At 42.0% G+C, this 13,659-nt stretch overlaps 1 protein-coding gene across 3 annotated transcripts; it reads left to right on the top strand.

Moving 5' to 3' along the window:
- Positions 1 to 5,879: 5,879 nt before the first annotated feature.
- On the top strand, positions 5,880 to 13,651 carry cep70 (centrosomal protein 70). 3 transcript variants are annotated; one of them, XM_041878651.2, is made up of 16 exons: positions 5,880 to 5,970; positions 6,180 to 6,556; positions 6,686 to 6,785; positions 7,253 to 7,376; positions 9,954 to 10,134; positions 10,397 to 10,572; positions 10,689 to 10,748; positions 10,875 to 10,977; positions 11,117 to 11,280; positions 11,425 to 11,515; positions 11,624 to 11,794; positions 12,042 to 12,191; positions 12,387 to 12,555; positions 13,070 to 13,184; positions 13,293 to 13,372; positions 13,465 to 13,651. In XM_041878651.2, the coding sequence occupies exons 2-16, from the start codon at positions 6,476 to 6,478 to the stop codon at positions 13,524 to 13,526; spliced, it is 1,827 nt and encodes a 608-aa protein (XP_041734585.2). In that variant the 5' UTR covers positions 5,880 to 5,970; positions 6,180 to 6,475; the 3' UTR covers positions 13,527 to 13,651. The 3 variants fall into 3 exon arrangements, with proteins under 3 accessions (XP_041734585.2, XP_041734586.2, XP_045076853.1); XM_041878652.2 differs by lacking the exon at positions 6,180 to 6,556; XM_045220918.1 differs by lacking the exon at positions 6,180 to 6,556 and having other exon boundaries at positions 6,683 to 6,785.
- Positions 13,652 to 13,659: the final 8 nt, after the last annotated feature.

The following is a 13,659-nucleotide window of genomic DNA, read 5'->3' as shown; positions in this document are numbered from 1 at the left end:
ACCCCATGTCAAAAAATGCTTGAAATTTGCTTGGAGAATGACATCCTCCTCCTTGGCCGGACAGGCCTGTCAGTGATTGGTCCAGCAACTTTTTCCTTTCCCCCGCCAAATTCTTTGGTGGGGAGAAGGAGTCTAAGGGAGACAGGCTCAGGAGGGCGCACAAGCAGCTAGTGTTAGCAAACAGGACAAAGCCTATACAACAACTATCTCACCAGTCACTTCTTCTTCAGATTTTGTAGTTTGTAAGAGTTGGCTTGCTGACTGTTTAGAAGCAGTAAGCTAGCATGCTAACGTTAGCTATCAAGACTAACTTAACTAACTGGCTAGCCAACAAGAAAGCAAGCCAAAGCAGATCCTCCACACAACAACCATCTCGCCATTCCCTTCTATTTTAAATCCTGTGGTTTGTAGCTAAAAGTTGGATGTCAAGAGGAAACCTAGTTTGCTGTGGTTGACTGATATATGTAGCAGCAGTTAGCTAGCTTAGCTCCTAGAAACCACAAACAAAAATACAGGAATAGTGACAAAGCAATGGACAGAAACAACTCACGCTTGTAAAATAATCAGTCTGCATTTATTGCTGTTATAGTAAAGTGCCCTAGTAGTTCCATCATGTTTCCAAATCCTGAACATCCATACTAGCTATTTGACTAGGTACAGGCAGTATCCTTCGGTATTGGTAAAAAAGAAAAAAAGGGTTAGCCCTGCTAGGCTGTGTGCAGCCCTGCCCTGCCCCATGTGGAGTCGGTAGCTAATTTTTATATCCAAGTGTATGCGTGTCTCATTGGCTGAGCTGGCAAAACAGTTTATTTTGACCGGTATATGCCCAAACCACTCTGTTGTTTCCACTCAGGCCAAGCAGGGGCACATAGAAAAGCTGCTTTTTAACATCCTTAATTATCATTTTTTGTAAGGACATCTATTTAATTAATATTTAATTAAAGGTAGACTCAGCAATATGACATAGCTGCAGAAAGTAAACAGCATAGTGGGTCAATTTCTCTGCTGTTTTGGTCCTGTGGCTACCACGCTGTACACAGCGTGAAGCGAACCCATGCACAAGCGCAGATACTGTGTGTGACTGTGTGAGAGCGAAGTGTTGCATCTCGCTCATCTCAATATCTCCAGTGCTGCTCATGGCAATGTCATTTCGCTGAGTCTACCTTTAATTTTAGGTAAATATTTTATAGAAATCTGGAACAGAGGACGGAGACTTTAAATGTTATCTGGACAATCCCTGCCACTATCTCCACATGAGGTGGTGCAGGGATATTATTTTGTGTCATATCAGTCTCTAGCACCTGTGCTACATGAGAGCCAGATAATCTCTGCATGGATTACCTGTCCTTTCTGCCTCAACAGGGAGCAAAACAAACAGAAAATAGAGCGAGAGAGACCTTCTCAATAATCAGGCTGTTTCCATGCCAATTCCGATTGATGACAGCTTTCTCAATTTTTGGACCAAAAAAACAAAAAATAAAAATGAGTTTGTTGCAAATGTGGCAAATATGGCTTTTCGCCCATTACAGTTGTAAGAAGTTCATGAATGAATGAAAATTGACAAATGAAAGAATGATGCTGGGAAGTGGCTGTGTGTTAAGGTGAAGTGGGATTAGTGGAGAGAGCACTTCATGCTTTCCCCACTTTAATGTTTTATCTGCAAATTATGTTTCAGGAAGTTAAGGTGAAAAATAAAACAGTTCTCCCTCTCCATGACCTTGACCAATGTGGCTGCTGGGATATTTGTTGTAGCCCTCTCCTGTCTAATTCAGTTCATGGAATTGTAGAGACAATTCTCCAAAGTCCAAAACGATACATCAAGTTCTATTATTGTAAAAGACAATGCTCTTAAGTTAACAATTGTAAATATACAGTATTATTTGTTTGTAGAATACGGTCAAAATGGAAGCTATTTTCTTGGTTTCCAATAATATTGTGTTTATTAAATTGCATGGCATTGATAATACAACATGGACATAAACATACTTTTAAATAGCTGCAATTTATTTTTGTTATACCTTGTGTACACTTTTGGAACATCCCCCCACACCCTTTATTTCCCACCTCCTGACATGGATATAGTAGTGGTCCATCCTTTTGGACATATTTTCATTTGTCACGGCTCGTTTGCCCTGACGACGACGATCAACCTCCATTACCCACCTAATGGAGCGGTGGACCCAACGTACATCCAGTACAAGTCCTTAACAGATGGTAAGGAAACAGACAGAACTCTACATCAGCAGTGTTTATCCTCCCCTCCTAGGCCCAGCCCCATGCACTGCACAATAAGACTAAACTTGAGTTCCTAACAACATTCAGTTCCTATAGCAGCATTCCTAACAGCAGAAGGACATCCTCATCAGAAGTATACCACCCACCCTATAACCATGCTGCTGTGTTGGCCTAATGTTCGTTTTGAGAGCATCTCATTCTCAATCCCAAATAGTGATGATACACTGCTGACTTCTATACAGTACATTGGTCATTGGTCAGCAAAAGAGAAAGCTACAACAGAATGAACCAGTGTGCCATGCAAATAGCCTTAGAATAGATATCAGATGGCACATTACAAGTTGCTTAGTTGTTTATTTCATGGAATAAGTCTCCTGAGACTTGAAGAACCACAGAACAGAAGCTAATGCCAGGCTTTCTGCTGAGGCTGCAGAAAGAAACGCATTTCTACCATCAGGCCACATGAAACAGATGCTACTAAACTGTTTACTTTAAAATACAAGGACAGCATTAAAAGCTCTTTACATTTAATTCATTTACACAAACTGAAGAAAGGCGACTTGCAGGAGAAACAACAAACTACAATAAAAACCTGCAACATTTCAAAAAATATTATGCAATTTTTACAAAGAAGGATGCCAAAATCTACATTGCAGAGCTGGCCCTGGCATGAGGTGATGTGAATGTCAACTCTTGGCATTTGCAATCAGAAGGCAATTTGGCGACATTATGTGGCATTTAACAACACTTCAGATAACAACATGAGGTTAATTAACTAGGTTTTTGCAAAACATCTTACACTTTTAGAAGTGTAAAAGTAAATATTTAATGAGACAACATTGTTTTCCTCAAAATTGGAAGACGTATTTATATAGCCCAATGTCTTCTTATATGGGTGGAAGTAATGGTGGTTATCCAATATCCAGTATCCACTTTGCTCACAGGTATTATTCTGTAGGGACCACCCATCTACCATAAATCATGTTGACATAAGGCTGCATTTACACAGACAGCCCAATTCGGATCTAATTCCGATTTCTTTCACTAATTTGTCTTTTGATCAATCAGATCAGCTCTTTTGCCCATAATTGGGCTGCCTGTGTAAACAGCCTTATGTCAAAATGATTCACACTAGTTCAAGGCTTACATTTCAATTAAAATGTTCTGCTTGGTGGACTTGATGTACAGTTTGTGGGGTCACAGTGAGTAGCCATGGAGGCTCTTCGGACGGTTCTATTCCAACACTATGTATTTCCATATGTTATAGGGAAGGAATTACCTTTCCATATTGCCTGTATGAACTCCAGTCTACCTTCCACTGGGATGCAGGTGATGCCTAGAACGAATAAGGCCTATAGAAATTATCTAGCTGAATTTGAAAGCCACACAGCTTTCACACATACTCTAGGGATAAAATATGGGATTTCTTAGATGGTTCAGCTCTATCCAGTAGTCTCAAGTGGTTGTTTACTCTATCTGACCACTGTTTTTCTCAACACCACATTGGTCAATAAGGGAGACATCAGGTAATGTACAATATGCCTGGCCAAAAGTCTGAAAAGAAGCAGACAGACTAATTAAAAAACAGACCCTCTATTTATTCACGGGTATACTGTATGGGTGATAGTGTGGCGGTTAAGATTTGCATTTGACCTTCTTGAGACAATTACAGGTTTGCCCTTTCTCCAGTGTGGCTGTCCAGTAGTGGGAGAAAGACATCAAATGCCACCAGCTTGCACCAGCTCGTGTGTAAGAGGTTGACAGATATCCTTTTAGTCTCTTTCTTACTGACATTATTATCTTAGGGCAGAGTGATTTTCAAAATGAAGTGATGGGTAAAATTCACACCTAGAAGTCAGTGGAGGCTGCTGAGGGGAGGATAGCTCATAATAATGGCTGGAAAGGAGCGAATGGAATGGCATCAAACCATGTGTTTGATGTACACTGAACAAAAATATAAATGCTACATGTAAAGTGTTGGTCCCATGTTTCATGAGCTGAAATAAAAGATCCCAGAAATGTTCCATATGCACAAAAAGCTTATTTCTCTCAAATTGTGTGCACAAATGTGTTTATATCCCAATAAAAGGCTACTTTAAAATGTGCAGTTTTGTCACACAACACCATGCCACAGATGTCTCAAGATTTGAGGAAGCGTGCAATTGGCGTGCTGACTGCAGGAATGTCCACCAGAGCTGTTGCCAGATAATCTAATGTTAATTTCTCTACCATAAGCCTCCTCCAACGTCGTTTTAGAGAATTTGGCAGTACGTCCAACCGGCCTCACAACCGCAGACCATGTGTATGGTGTCGTGTGGGTGAGTGGTTCGCTGATGTCAACATTGAGAACAGAGTGCCCCATGGTGGAGGTGGGGTTATGGTATGGGCAGGCATAAACTACGGACAACGAACACAATTGCATTTTATCGATGGCAATTTGAAGGCACAGAGATACCATGACAAGATCCTGAGGCCCATTATCGCGCCATTCACCCACTGCCATCACCTCATGTTTCAACATGATAATACACGGCCTCATGTCGCAAAGATCTGTACACAATCCTGGAAGCTGAAAATGTCCCAGTTCTTCCATGGCCTGCATACTCACCAGACATGTCACCGATTGAGCATGTTTGGGATGCACTGGATCGACGTGTACGACAGTGTGTTCCAGTTCCCGCCAATATCCAGCAACATCGCACAGCCATTGAAGAGGAATGGGACAACATTCCATAGGTCACAATCAACAGCCTGATCAACTCTATGCGAAGGAGATGTGTTGTGTTGCATGAGGCAAATAGTGGTCACACCAGATACTGACTGGTATACTGACCGATTTTCTGATCCACGCCCCTACCTTTTTTTAAAGGTATCTGTGACCAACAGATGCATATCTGTATTCCCAGTCATGTGAAATCCTTAGATTGGGGCCTAATGAATTTATTTCAATTAACTGATTTCCTTGTATGAACTGCAACTCAGTAAAATCTTTGAAATTGTTGCATTACATTTACGTCATTTAGCAGACGCTCTTATCCAGAGCGACTTACAGGAGCAATTAGGGTTAAGTGCCTTGCTTAAGGGCACATCGACAGATTTTTCACCTAGTCGGCTCGGGGATTAGAACCAGCGACCTTTCGGTTACTGGCACAACGCTCTTACCCACTAAGCTACCTGTCACCCCCCATTGCATGTTGTGTTTAGATTTTTGTTCAGTATATTTGATACCATTCACTAATACCGCTCCAGGAATTACCACAAGCTCATCCTCCCCAATTAAGGTGCAACCAACCTCCTGTGCTAGAAATTATTTTGAGATTCATAGCAGATGGCTATATTCAACTGAAGCAACTTTGCCATCTTGTGGGTCGAGATGCTCATTGCAAGTAGCTTTCAAGAGTAAACAGTGCAGTAATCATAATATAATTATGTAGCTATAAATTCCCAAACTATTCTGTTATATTAGACATCAGTAATTACCTGCAATAAAACGAACTGGAATGTCTTTTTACGGTTGCTATGTTAGGTTAGTGGAACGCAGAAACCAAACTCGCCCATGTCTGGAAAAACTCAGGATGCACCAATCAAAATCCTAAATGAACTTCCCCTACATTTTGCTTTATCTTATTGGTTGAAACGGACCACACTATATCCTACTTTACTTCCGCGCTGTTTGTTTGAACTTGAAAACTGACATTTTTGGAGAAATCAATCATCACAATAAGCACATACATGGTGAATATGTTATGTCCAAACGTTATTGTAGGAAATGAGTATTCAGAATGTTTTATGAATTATATATTTGTTTTGTGAAACATGCAAGAATTGGCTAACTAGCTAGCAACGTAGGCTAGCAGTTAGCTTGCTAGCTAGCTAGCCTATATGTGGTCAACATCACTGCTATCTCAGCTAGCTAGTAAACTAACCTATTTTCACCCCTGCAGGTGGAGAAGAGATGGAACAGATATTGTTACAATGTGTGTGTTTGTGTGTTGTCATGGTGGTCTCAAAGGGGGACCAAGTAATTTGATAACCCCTTATAGGTGTTGACTGGGGGGAGGGTACAGTAGGAGGCTGACACACTCACACACTGACAGCCTCCTGTCAAATAGAAGATGGAGCAAGAGGAACGCTTAGAATATAAGTTTATATATCTCATCAGGAACAGACAGGGTGGTGTGTATAGCCTAAAGTGTATAGCCTACTGAGTAGAGGAGAGTCTGCTTTAGCCAGAGAGGAGATGGATAGGAAGAACACAAATGCTGTGTTTCAGTCAAGAGACAAGACATATGTGTTTCTGTGGACCTACAGCCAGTTTCAGGTAGAGCAGAGCTCATTAAGCATTGTATGCATTTTTTATAATTGGGAACAAACTGTCAGACTACATTGTGTGTTGTATTGTAATGGACTTTGTGATGTGGTGGTTTTGCTGTGTGTTTGGACCTAGCAGCAGGAGCAGACAGAGTGGGATGCTGTAAACAGACTCCTTCAGCACCATGGGTTCAAGCCGGTTCACTTTGCTGATCCCGTCGAGAATAAGAACCTTACAGGTAATGGTTTAGTATGTTTTTGTAGTATCTTCTTGCTGTAACATTCTGAACTGTCATATCTTAGCTAAATGTCTTGACTCACTTCTTGGATAATGTTGAACAAGTCTATAAGGAGGAGTGTTAATGCTTTAGACTGCTCAACATGCTACTGTTTGTCTTGTGTTTCTGTGTGTGCAAATTATTAATAATTATTGGATCTAGGTGTGCATTGTCTCATCTAAGTGAGCACCTAAACTCTCCCAAAGGGAAACCATTTGGCGCATGCATTGCTCCTGTTTCACTTACTGGCTCTTCTATTTCCAGTAGGCTGCCAGCCAGGGTCTCAATGTTTCTGGCTAGTTTTCTCAATGTTATTTAGTGAGGCAGTGGTCATGGTACCCAAACAATATAGGCCTATAAGTAAAAAGAACTGGAAGGAAAATGGAGAATAAGATATTCTACTTTAATGTGTGTCATCTTGCTCATAGACTTGGTTCTTCTGGAGAAGAAGTCGGCCTGTGACATCAGGACTATGCTGCGGACGATGCTCACAGACTCGGAGAGGAGACAGACCTTGATTCAGGAGCTCATCCAGTCCAACAACCAACTTAAGTTAATAGTTATAGAGTTATAAAATTAATATTAAATAGTTATATTTTTACTGATCCACTATCATAAACCCCCCTTATCATTTTAGACACTCACGGACATGCAGAACATTGCTTTTCCAGTATGTAGGAAACCTCACTTCTTGAAGCCTAATATTCTTGAACCCCCAATTATTTGAACCTGTTTCTAACCTCTCAAAACATTCCTCCATCACCTTAAATGATTATTAGAATAATCTCAATGTCAGAAAGAAATAGGTTTTTGGCAGGTCTGTGGTTCATCCATCTACTTAATAATGTAGATCCATGATCATGTACCAGCCAGCTGTTGTCACACAATAGTCTTGGTGGATATGAGTAGTAAGCCTAATACAGTGAGACAGAGAGGGGTAAGAGGTAGACATGGGGCCGGCTTACACCAGCTGCTCAGCCAGCAAGTGTTAACCACTGGGGCGTGACAGAGGGAGATCACCTGGCCTGAACATCAATCTATCCCCATGTTAAACCTGTCTGTCAGAGACTCTCTCTTTAGCCTGGAATTCAATCTGATATGGTCTTTTTTTTCCAAAACATCAGTTCGGATTCCAGGCTACCTCACTTTAGCTTCTCTCCTGGAAAGATAATTGACGGTTTTTGACTATGTTTTTTAGGACAGGTTATTGATGTACAGTGGGGGAAAAAAGTATTTAGTCAGCCACCAATTGTGCAAGTTCTCCCACTTAAAAAGATGAGAGAGGCCTGTAATTTTCATCATAGGTACACGTGAACTATGACAGACAAAAAGAGGGAAAAAAATCCTGAAAATCACATTGTAGGATTTTTTATGAATGTATTTGCAAATTATGGTGGAAAATAAGTATTTGGTCAATAACAAAAGTTTCTCAATACTTTGTTATATACCCTTTGTTGGCAATGACACAGGTCAAACGTTTTCTGTAAGTCTTCACAAGGTTTTCACACACTGTTGCTGGTATTTTGGCCCATTCCTCCATGCAGATCTCCTCTAGAGCAGTGATGTTTTGGGGCTGTCGCTGGGCAACACGGACTTTCAACTCCCTCCAAAGATTTTCTATGGGGTTGAGATCTGGAGACTGGCTAGGCCACTCCAGGACCTTGAAATGCTTCTTACGAAGCCACTCCTTCGTTGCCCGGGCGGTGTGTTTGGGATCATTGTCATGCTGAAAGACCCAGCCACGTTTCATCTTCAATGCCCTTGCTGATGGAAGGAGGTTTTCACTCAAAATCTCACGATACATGGCCCCATTCATTCTTTCCTTTACACGGATCAGTCGTCCTGGTCCCTTTGCAGAAAACAGCCCCAAAGCATGATGTTTCCACCCCCCATGCTTCACAGTAGGTATGGTGTTCTTTGGATGCAACTCAGCATTCTTTGTTCTCCAAACACGACGAGTTGAGTTTTTACCAAAAAGTTCTATTTTGGTTTCATCTGACCATATGACATGCTCCCAATCCTCTTCTGGATCATCCAAATGCACTCTAGCAAACTTCAGACGGGCCTGGACATGTACTGGCTTAAGCAGGGGGACACGTCTGCACTGCAGGATTTAGTCCTGGCGGCGTAGTGTGTTACTGATGGTAGGCTTTGTTACTTTGGTCCCAGCTCTCTGCAGGTCATTCACTAGGTCCCCCCGTGTGGTTCTGGGATTTTTGCTCACCGTTCTTGTGATCATTTTGACCCCACGGGGTGAGATCTTGCGTGGAGCCCCCAGATCGAGGGAGATTATCAGTGGTCTTGTATGTCTTCCATTTCCTAATAATTGCTCCCACAGTTGATTTCTTCAAACCAAGCTGCTTACCTATTGCAGATTCAGTCTTCCCAGCCTGGTGCAGGTCTACAATTTTGTTTCTGGTGTCCTTTGACAGCTCTTTGGTCTTGGCCATAGTGGAGTTTGGAGTGTGACTGTTTGAGGTTGTGGACAGGTGTCTTTTATACTGATAACAAGTTCAAACAGGTGCCATTAATACAGGTAACGAGTGGAGGACAGAGGAGCCTCTTAAAGAAGAAGTTAAAGGTCTGTGAGAGCCAGAAATCTTGCTTGTTTGTAGGTGACCAAATACTTATTTTCCACCATAATTTGCAAATAAATTCATTAAAAATCCTACAATGTGATTTTCTGGGGGCAAAAATCTCAATTTGTCTGTCATAGTTGACGTGTACCTATGATGAAAATTACAGGCCTCTCTCATCTTTTTAAGTGGGAGAACATGCACAATTGGTGGCTGACTAAATACTTCCCCCACTGTATCTGATTAATCAATATATGATTGAAAGTTGGATTTTATATTTCATATTGCCCAGTTGATCACTTGAATGATTATGTATATCCTCTTAACCATTATTTCCTGCGAAATATCTAATGTTTGATATGTACTTATCCCAATCTTCAAATGGACTATTATCTAGCATTTAGTAAGGGTTAATTGTGTGTCCCAAAGGAGTAGCAGCACTGCTTCAAAGTGTGACATTTCAGTCTTTGTGTTGCTTTACAATTATCTGTATTTTATCATAATCCATTATACCTGCCAGCTTTAAGTAAAGTGTTACCGATGTTTGTTCCAGAGAGGAGGCTCAGCAGCACATTAGCCGCGCTGCCCGTCAGTCCCAGAGGGCGACAGAGCTGGAGGGAGTTCTGGACGGAGTGAAGGGCAAGGTGCAGGACCTGGAAGACCGTTACATTGGCAAGGCCGCGCAGCAGCACAGCAAAGTGTACCAACTTCAGCAGGACAAGAGAGATGCACAGGTAGGTGGTGCCCTGGAAATACCAAGGGCTGGTTTACCGGCAGACACAGATTAAGCCTTGACTAAAAAGCACTTTCAATGGAGATTCTCTACTGATCATGCTTTTCAGTCCAGGACGAGGCTTAATCTGTGTCTTGGAAACTGGCCACGAGTTGGGCATCAATAAAAAAAAAAATGAACAGCACATGGTATCCCCTGATTATACTGTAACTTTATTTTTGGTATTTTCTTGTTGTTTTGTTTGTCTGCGTTGCCGCTGGTAGAAATGCTGCCAGGGCCTGGAGCAGAAGCTGTCTGAGGAGAAAGATGTGGTTTCCCAGCTGCAGAGGAAGCTCTACTTCACTGTGACAGAGGAAGAGAGGCGGGTAGATAGGCAGAACCAGGTGTTTCAACAGATCCACAAGAGATCAGCTCGGCCAAACTCACCAGTGGACCAGCAGTAAGACAAACCGCTGCTGTCGTTAAGACAATAGATTAGGATTCATAATACAACATCTTACCCTTGCTTAACTAAATTATGACAGATTTTTTTCAATTACTTTTCTTTTCCATCAGGGTGTTGGATGTAATTGACATCTATGAGGCCCAAATGGAACAGCTCCGCAATGAGATCAAGTAAATATTGTATAGACAATCTTATTTTCAATGTTATGCTTCATTTTTATGACAACCCCCCTTTTCACTGTAAGACTAAAGAAAAGTAGACGCTTGTCACTAACCAACCTTTACTTCTTCCCTCAGGTCCCTTAAAGGAGATTCTGGGGGATCACAAGCATCTGACCAATCGCAGAGCAGCATGAGAGGCACCACCGGGGTCTCCCCCAATCACAAAGCTCTCCTGAAGGTGACTTCCTGTACTTTTTTAACATGATGAACATCAGAACTCTTCATGGTTCTGGATTACTTGTCTTGAAAAGTGTAACGATTGTTCCTCTTCCCTACAGTCCATGATCTTAGTTCTGAATCTTACTTCTCCCCAATAGTCATATCAGGAACAGTTAAAGGAGACCAAAGCTCAGCGGGAGGAGCTTAGGAATGAAATTCAGCAGTTGAAGCGAGACTTGGAATCTAGGCCCACAGTGAAAGAGCTGAAGTCCTACAAAGTACAGCTGAGACGCATGGACAGACTTATTCAACATAACATGAGGTGGGAAAACATTACGCAACTGTCATTCTTCTTGGATATGACAAGCACCACAGCTTAACCTCATAGTTAACCCCTTCCTTACCTTGACCTAGAGTGCTGCCTGTCCTGTTAGTAGTCATATAATCTCCTTTACCTCCACTACAGGTCTGCTCAGGAGTCTAAAGAAGAGGAGAGTGCTGCTCTGAGTAACCAGCAGGTGGTGAAGGCAAGGGCCTTGGCTGCCAGACATGAGAAGGTACTCCGTCTATCTCCCCTTGACTAAAGCGGGAGCGAGGATCAACTCACTTTACTATATGTTTTTAATTCAGACTTTGCTGGACTATTTGCCTTGCCTGACTTTCAGGTTCTGAATGACATCAGAGCGGTTTTGACCACCTCCGGGGCTCCACTGAGGCTCCATAGACCGAGGCCAACAACCAGCCATCAGCTGTCCAACGGGGCCTCCGAGATGGTAGAGTTTGATGAACTCTTCTCCACTCTGGAGATGTGGGCTGAACAACTGGCTTCACTGAAGGTAAGAGCTGACTAACTGTCTATAAAGCGCATCTAACATGTATGCAGCCAGGTCCAGTGTCCACTTGCCCTGTCACTGAAAGCCAGAGAGTTTAGGAACTCTTCATATCTACAACATCTCAGTTTTCTGTGATATGTATGGCTAGAATAGGCTACCTTAACAGTGTCTGTTTACCATTGTCTCTAGTCTAGAGACCCATGTCTTTACGTATCTCTCTCTCTCTCTCTCTCTCTCTCTGTGTGCTTAGGACCTGCACTGTGCCCTGAGTAAGTTGATGCTGAGACTGTTACCATGGCAGCCAGCAGGCGCTAATAGTCTTATGGAAAGCGTTAGAGTAGAGGACCTTATGCTACTGGTGGACACTCTGCTAGAGGAGACCAACTCTGGGGAGGATAAGGTTGGTAGTCCTGGCTTACAGCAGTGGATGGAGTAACCATGGAAATTACATCTCAACTTTAGATAAAGCAAAACATTATACCTCGGATCATTTCTCATGTACAATGTTTGTGATACAGCAATATTCTCCAAATGAAAAGTTATGTTATGTGTTTAGGTGAAAGCTGACTCTTTATGTGAAACTAACTCTAACCAGGTGCTGAGGAGCCCCACTAAGAACACTCTTCAGTCCATGGTATCCCACTTCCAGAAGCTGTTTGATATAACCTCCCTCAGTGGGGTGTATCCACGTATGAACGAGGTCTACACCAGGCTAGGGGAGATGACCAACGCTATGAGGAACCTCAGGGACGTCCTGGCTCTGGGTACGACTGTCTGTCTACAACCCATTTTAGCTATTCTACAGCACCATTAGTGCATACTGTACTGGTCAATTCATGTTCTCCAGAACATACACTGAACAGTTCATATAAGGAAATCAGTCAATTGAAATAAATTCATTAGGCCTTAATCTATGGATTTCACATGACTGGGAATATAGATATGCATCTGTTGGTCACAGATACCTTAAAACTGCACATTTTAGAGTGGCCTTTTATTGTCCCCAGCACAAGGTGCACCTGTGTAATGATCATGCTGTTTAATCAGCTTCTTGATATGCCACACCAGTCAGGTAGAAAGATTATCTTGGCAAAGGAGAAATGCTCACTAAAAGGGATGTAAACAAGCTTTTTGTGCATATGGAACATTTCTGGGATCTTTTATTTCAGCTCATCAAACATGAGACCAACACTTGACATGTTGCATTTATATTTATGTTCAGTGTACTTGGTTGAGGGATGCAATTCCTTTCCCACTTCTAACAACATTTAATTTCAGATGACAGAGCGCCCCCTAGTGAGGTGGTAAACCAGGTAGCCAGTCTGGTCAACTCCCCAGAGGCCATGGTTGGCCACGAGCTCCACGACCTCCTGGGAACCAGTGATATTGACAGGTACCAGCAGCAATCACCAGAATTCATTTTGTTTTATTCTGTGTAACGTTGTGTTAATGTTATAAAATTAGCCTACTGCCTGGGGTTAAATATATGTGTGCTTGTCAGTATTATTTTGAAGGTAAAGGAACATGAGGAGTTCTTTCCTGCATTCTACTCTTTGGTGCAGGAGCTGCTGCAGACTCTAGGTAAGGAGACGTTATTGCCATCCAATAATGCATTTGTTTGAAATCTTTAACTGATCATGTGGTTAGTAAGTCTATTTTGGTTGATCTTTCAGATGTTGACTGTCTGGATGACATCATGCCCGTTCTGAGGTCACTAAAGTCAAGAGCAGAATAAACACTGGTGCTTTAATTATGTAACAATGCCTTTGTATGTTTTGTGTATTTGCTGGAGTGATTTTATGGAGTTCTACTTTTGATATGTAAATAAACAACATGAATTAATACCTCTTCCAACAACAATATATATC

This window comes from Coregonus clupeaformis, chromosome 6, assembly GCF_020615455.1.
Source record: "Coregonus clupeaformis isolate EN_2021a chromosome 6, ASM2061545v1, whole genome shotgun sequence".
Taxonomy (NCBI): Eukaryota; Metazoa; Chordata; class Actinopteri; order Salmoniformes; family Salmonidae; genus Coregonus; species Coregonus clupeaformis.
The sequence above is the reverse complement of the archived record's forward strand: the minus strand, read 5'-3'. Positions and strand labels throughout refer to the sequence as shown.

What these genes read in the sequence shown, in the direction of transcription:
- cep70 (XM_041878651.2), top strand. Translation starts at nt 6,476, where the DNA reads ATGGATAGGAAGAACACAAATGCTGTGTTTCAGTCAAGAGACAAGACA. An exon ending in AACTCACCAGTGGACCAGCA is followed by an intron (nt 10,573 to 10,688) that starts GTAAGACAAACC and finishes CTTTTCCATCAG; the next exon opens with GGTGTTGGATGTAATTGACA. An exon ending in ATCACAAAGCTCTCCTGAAG is followed by an intron (nt 10,978 to 11,116) that starts GTGACTTCCTGT and finishes TCTCCCCAATAG; the next exon opens with TCATATCAGGAACAGTTAAA.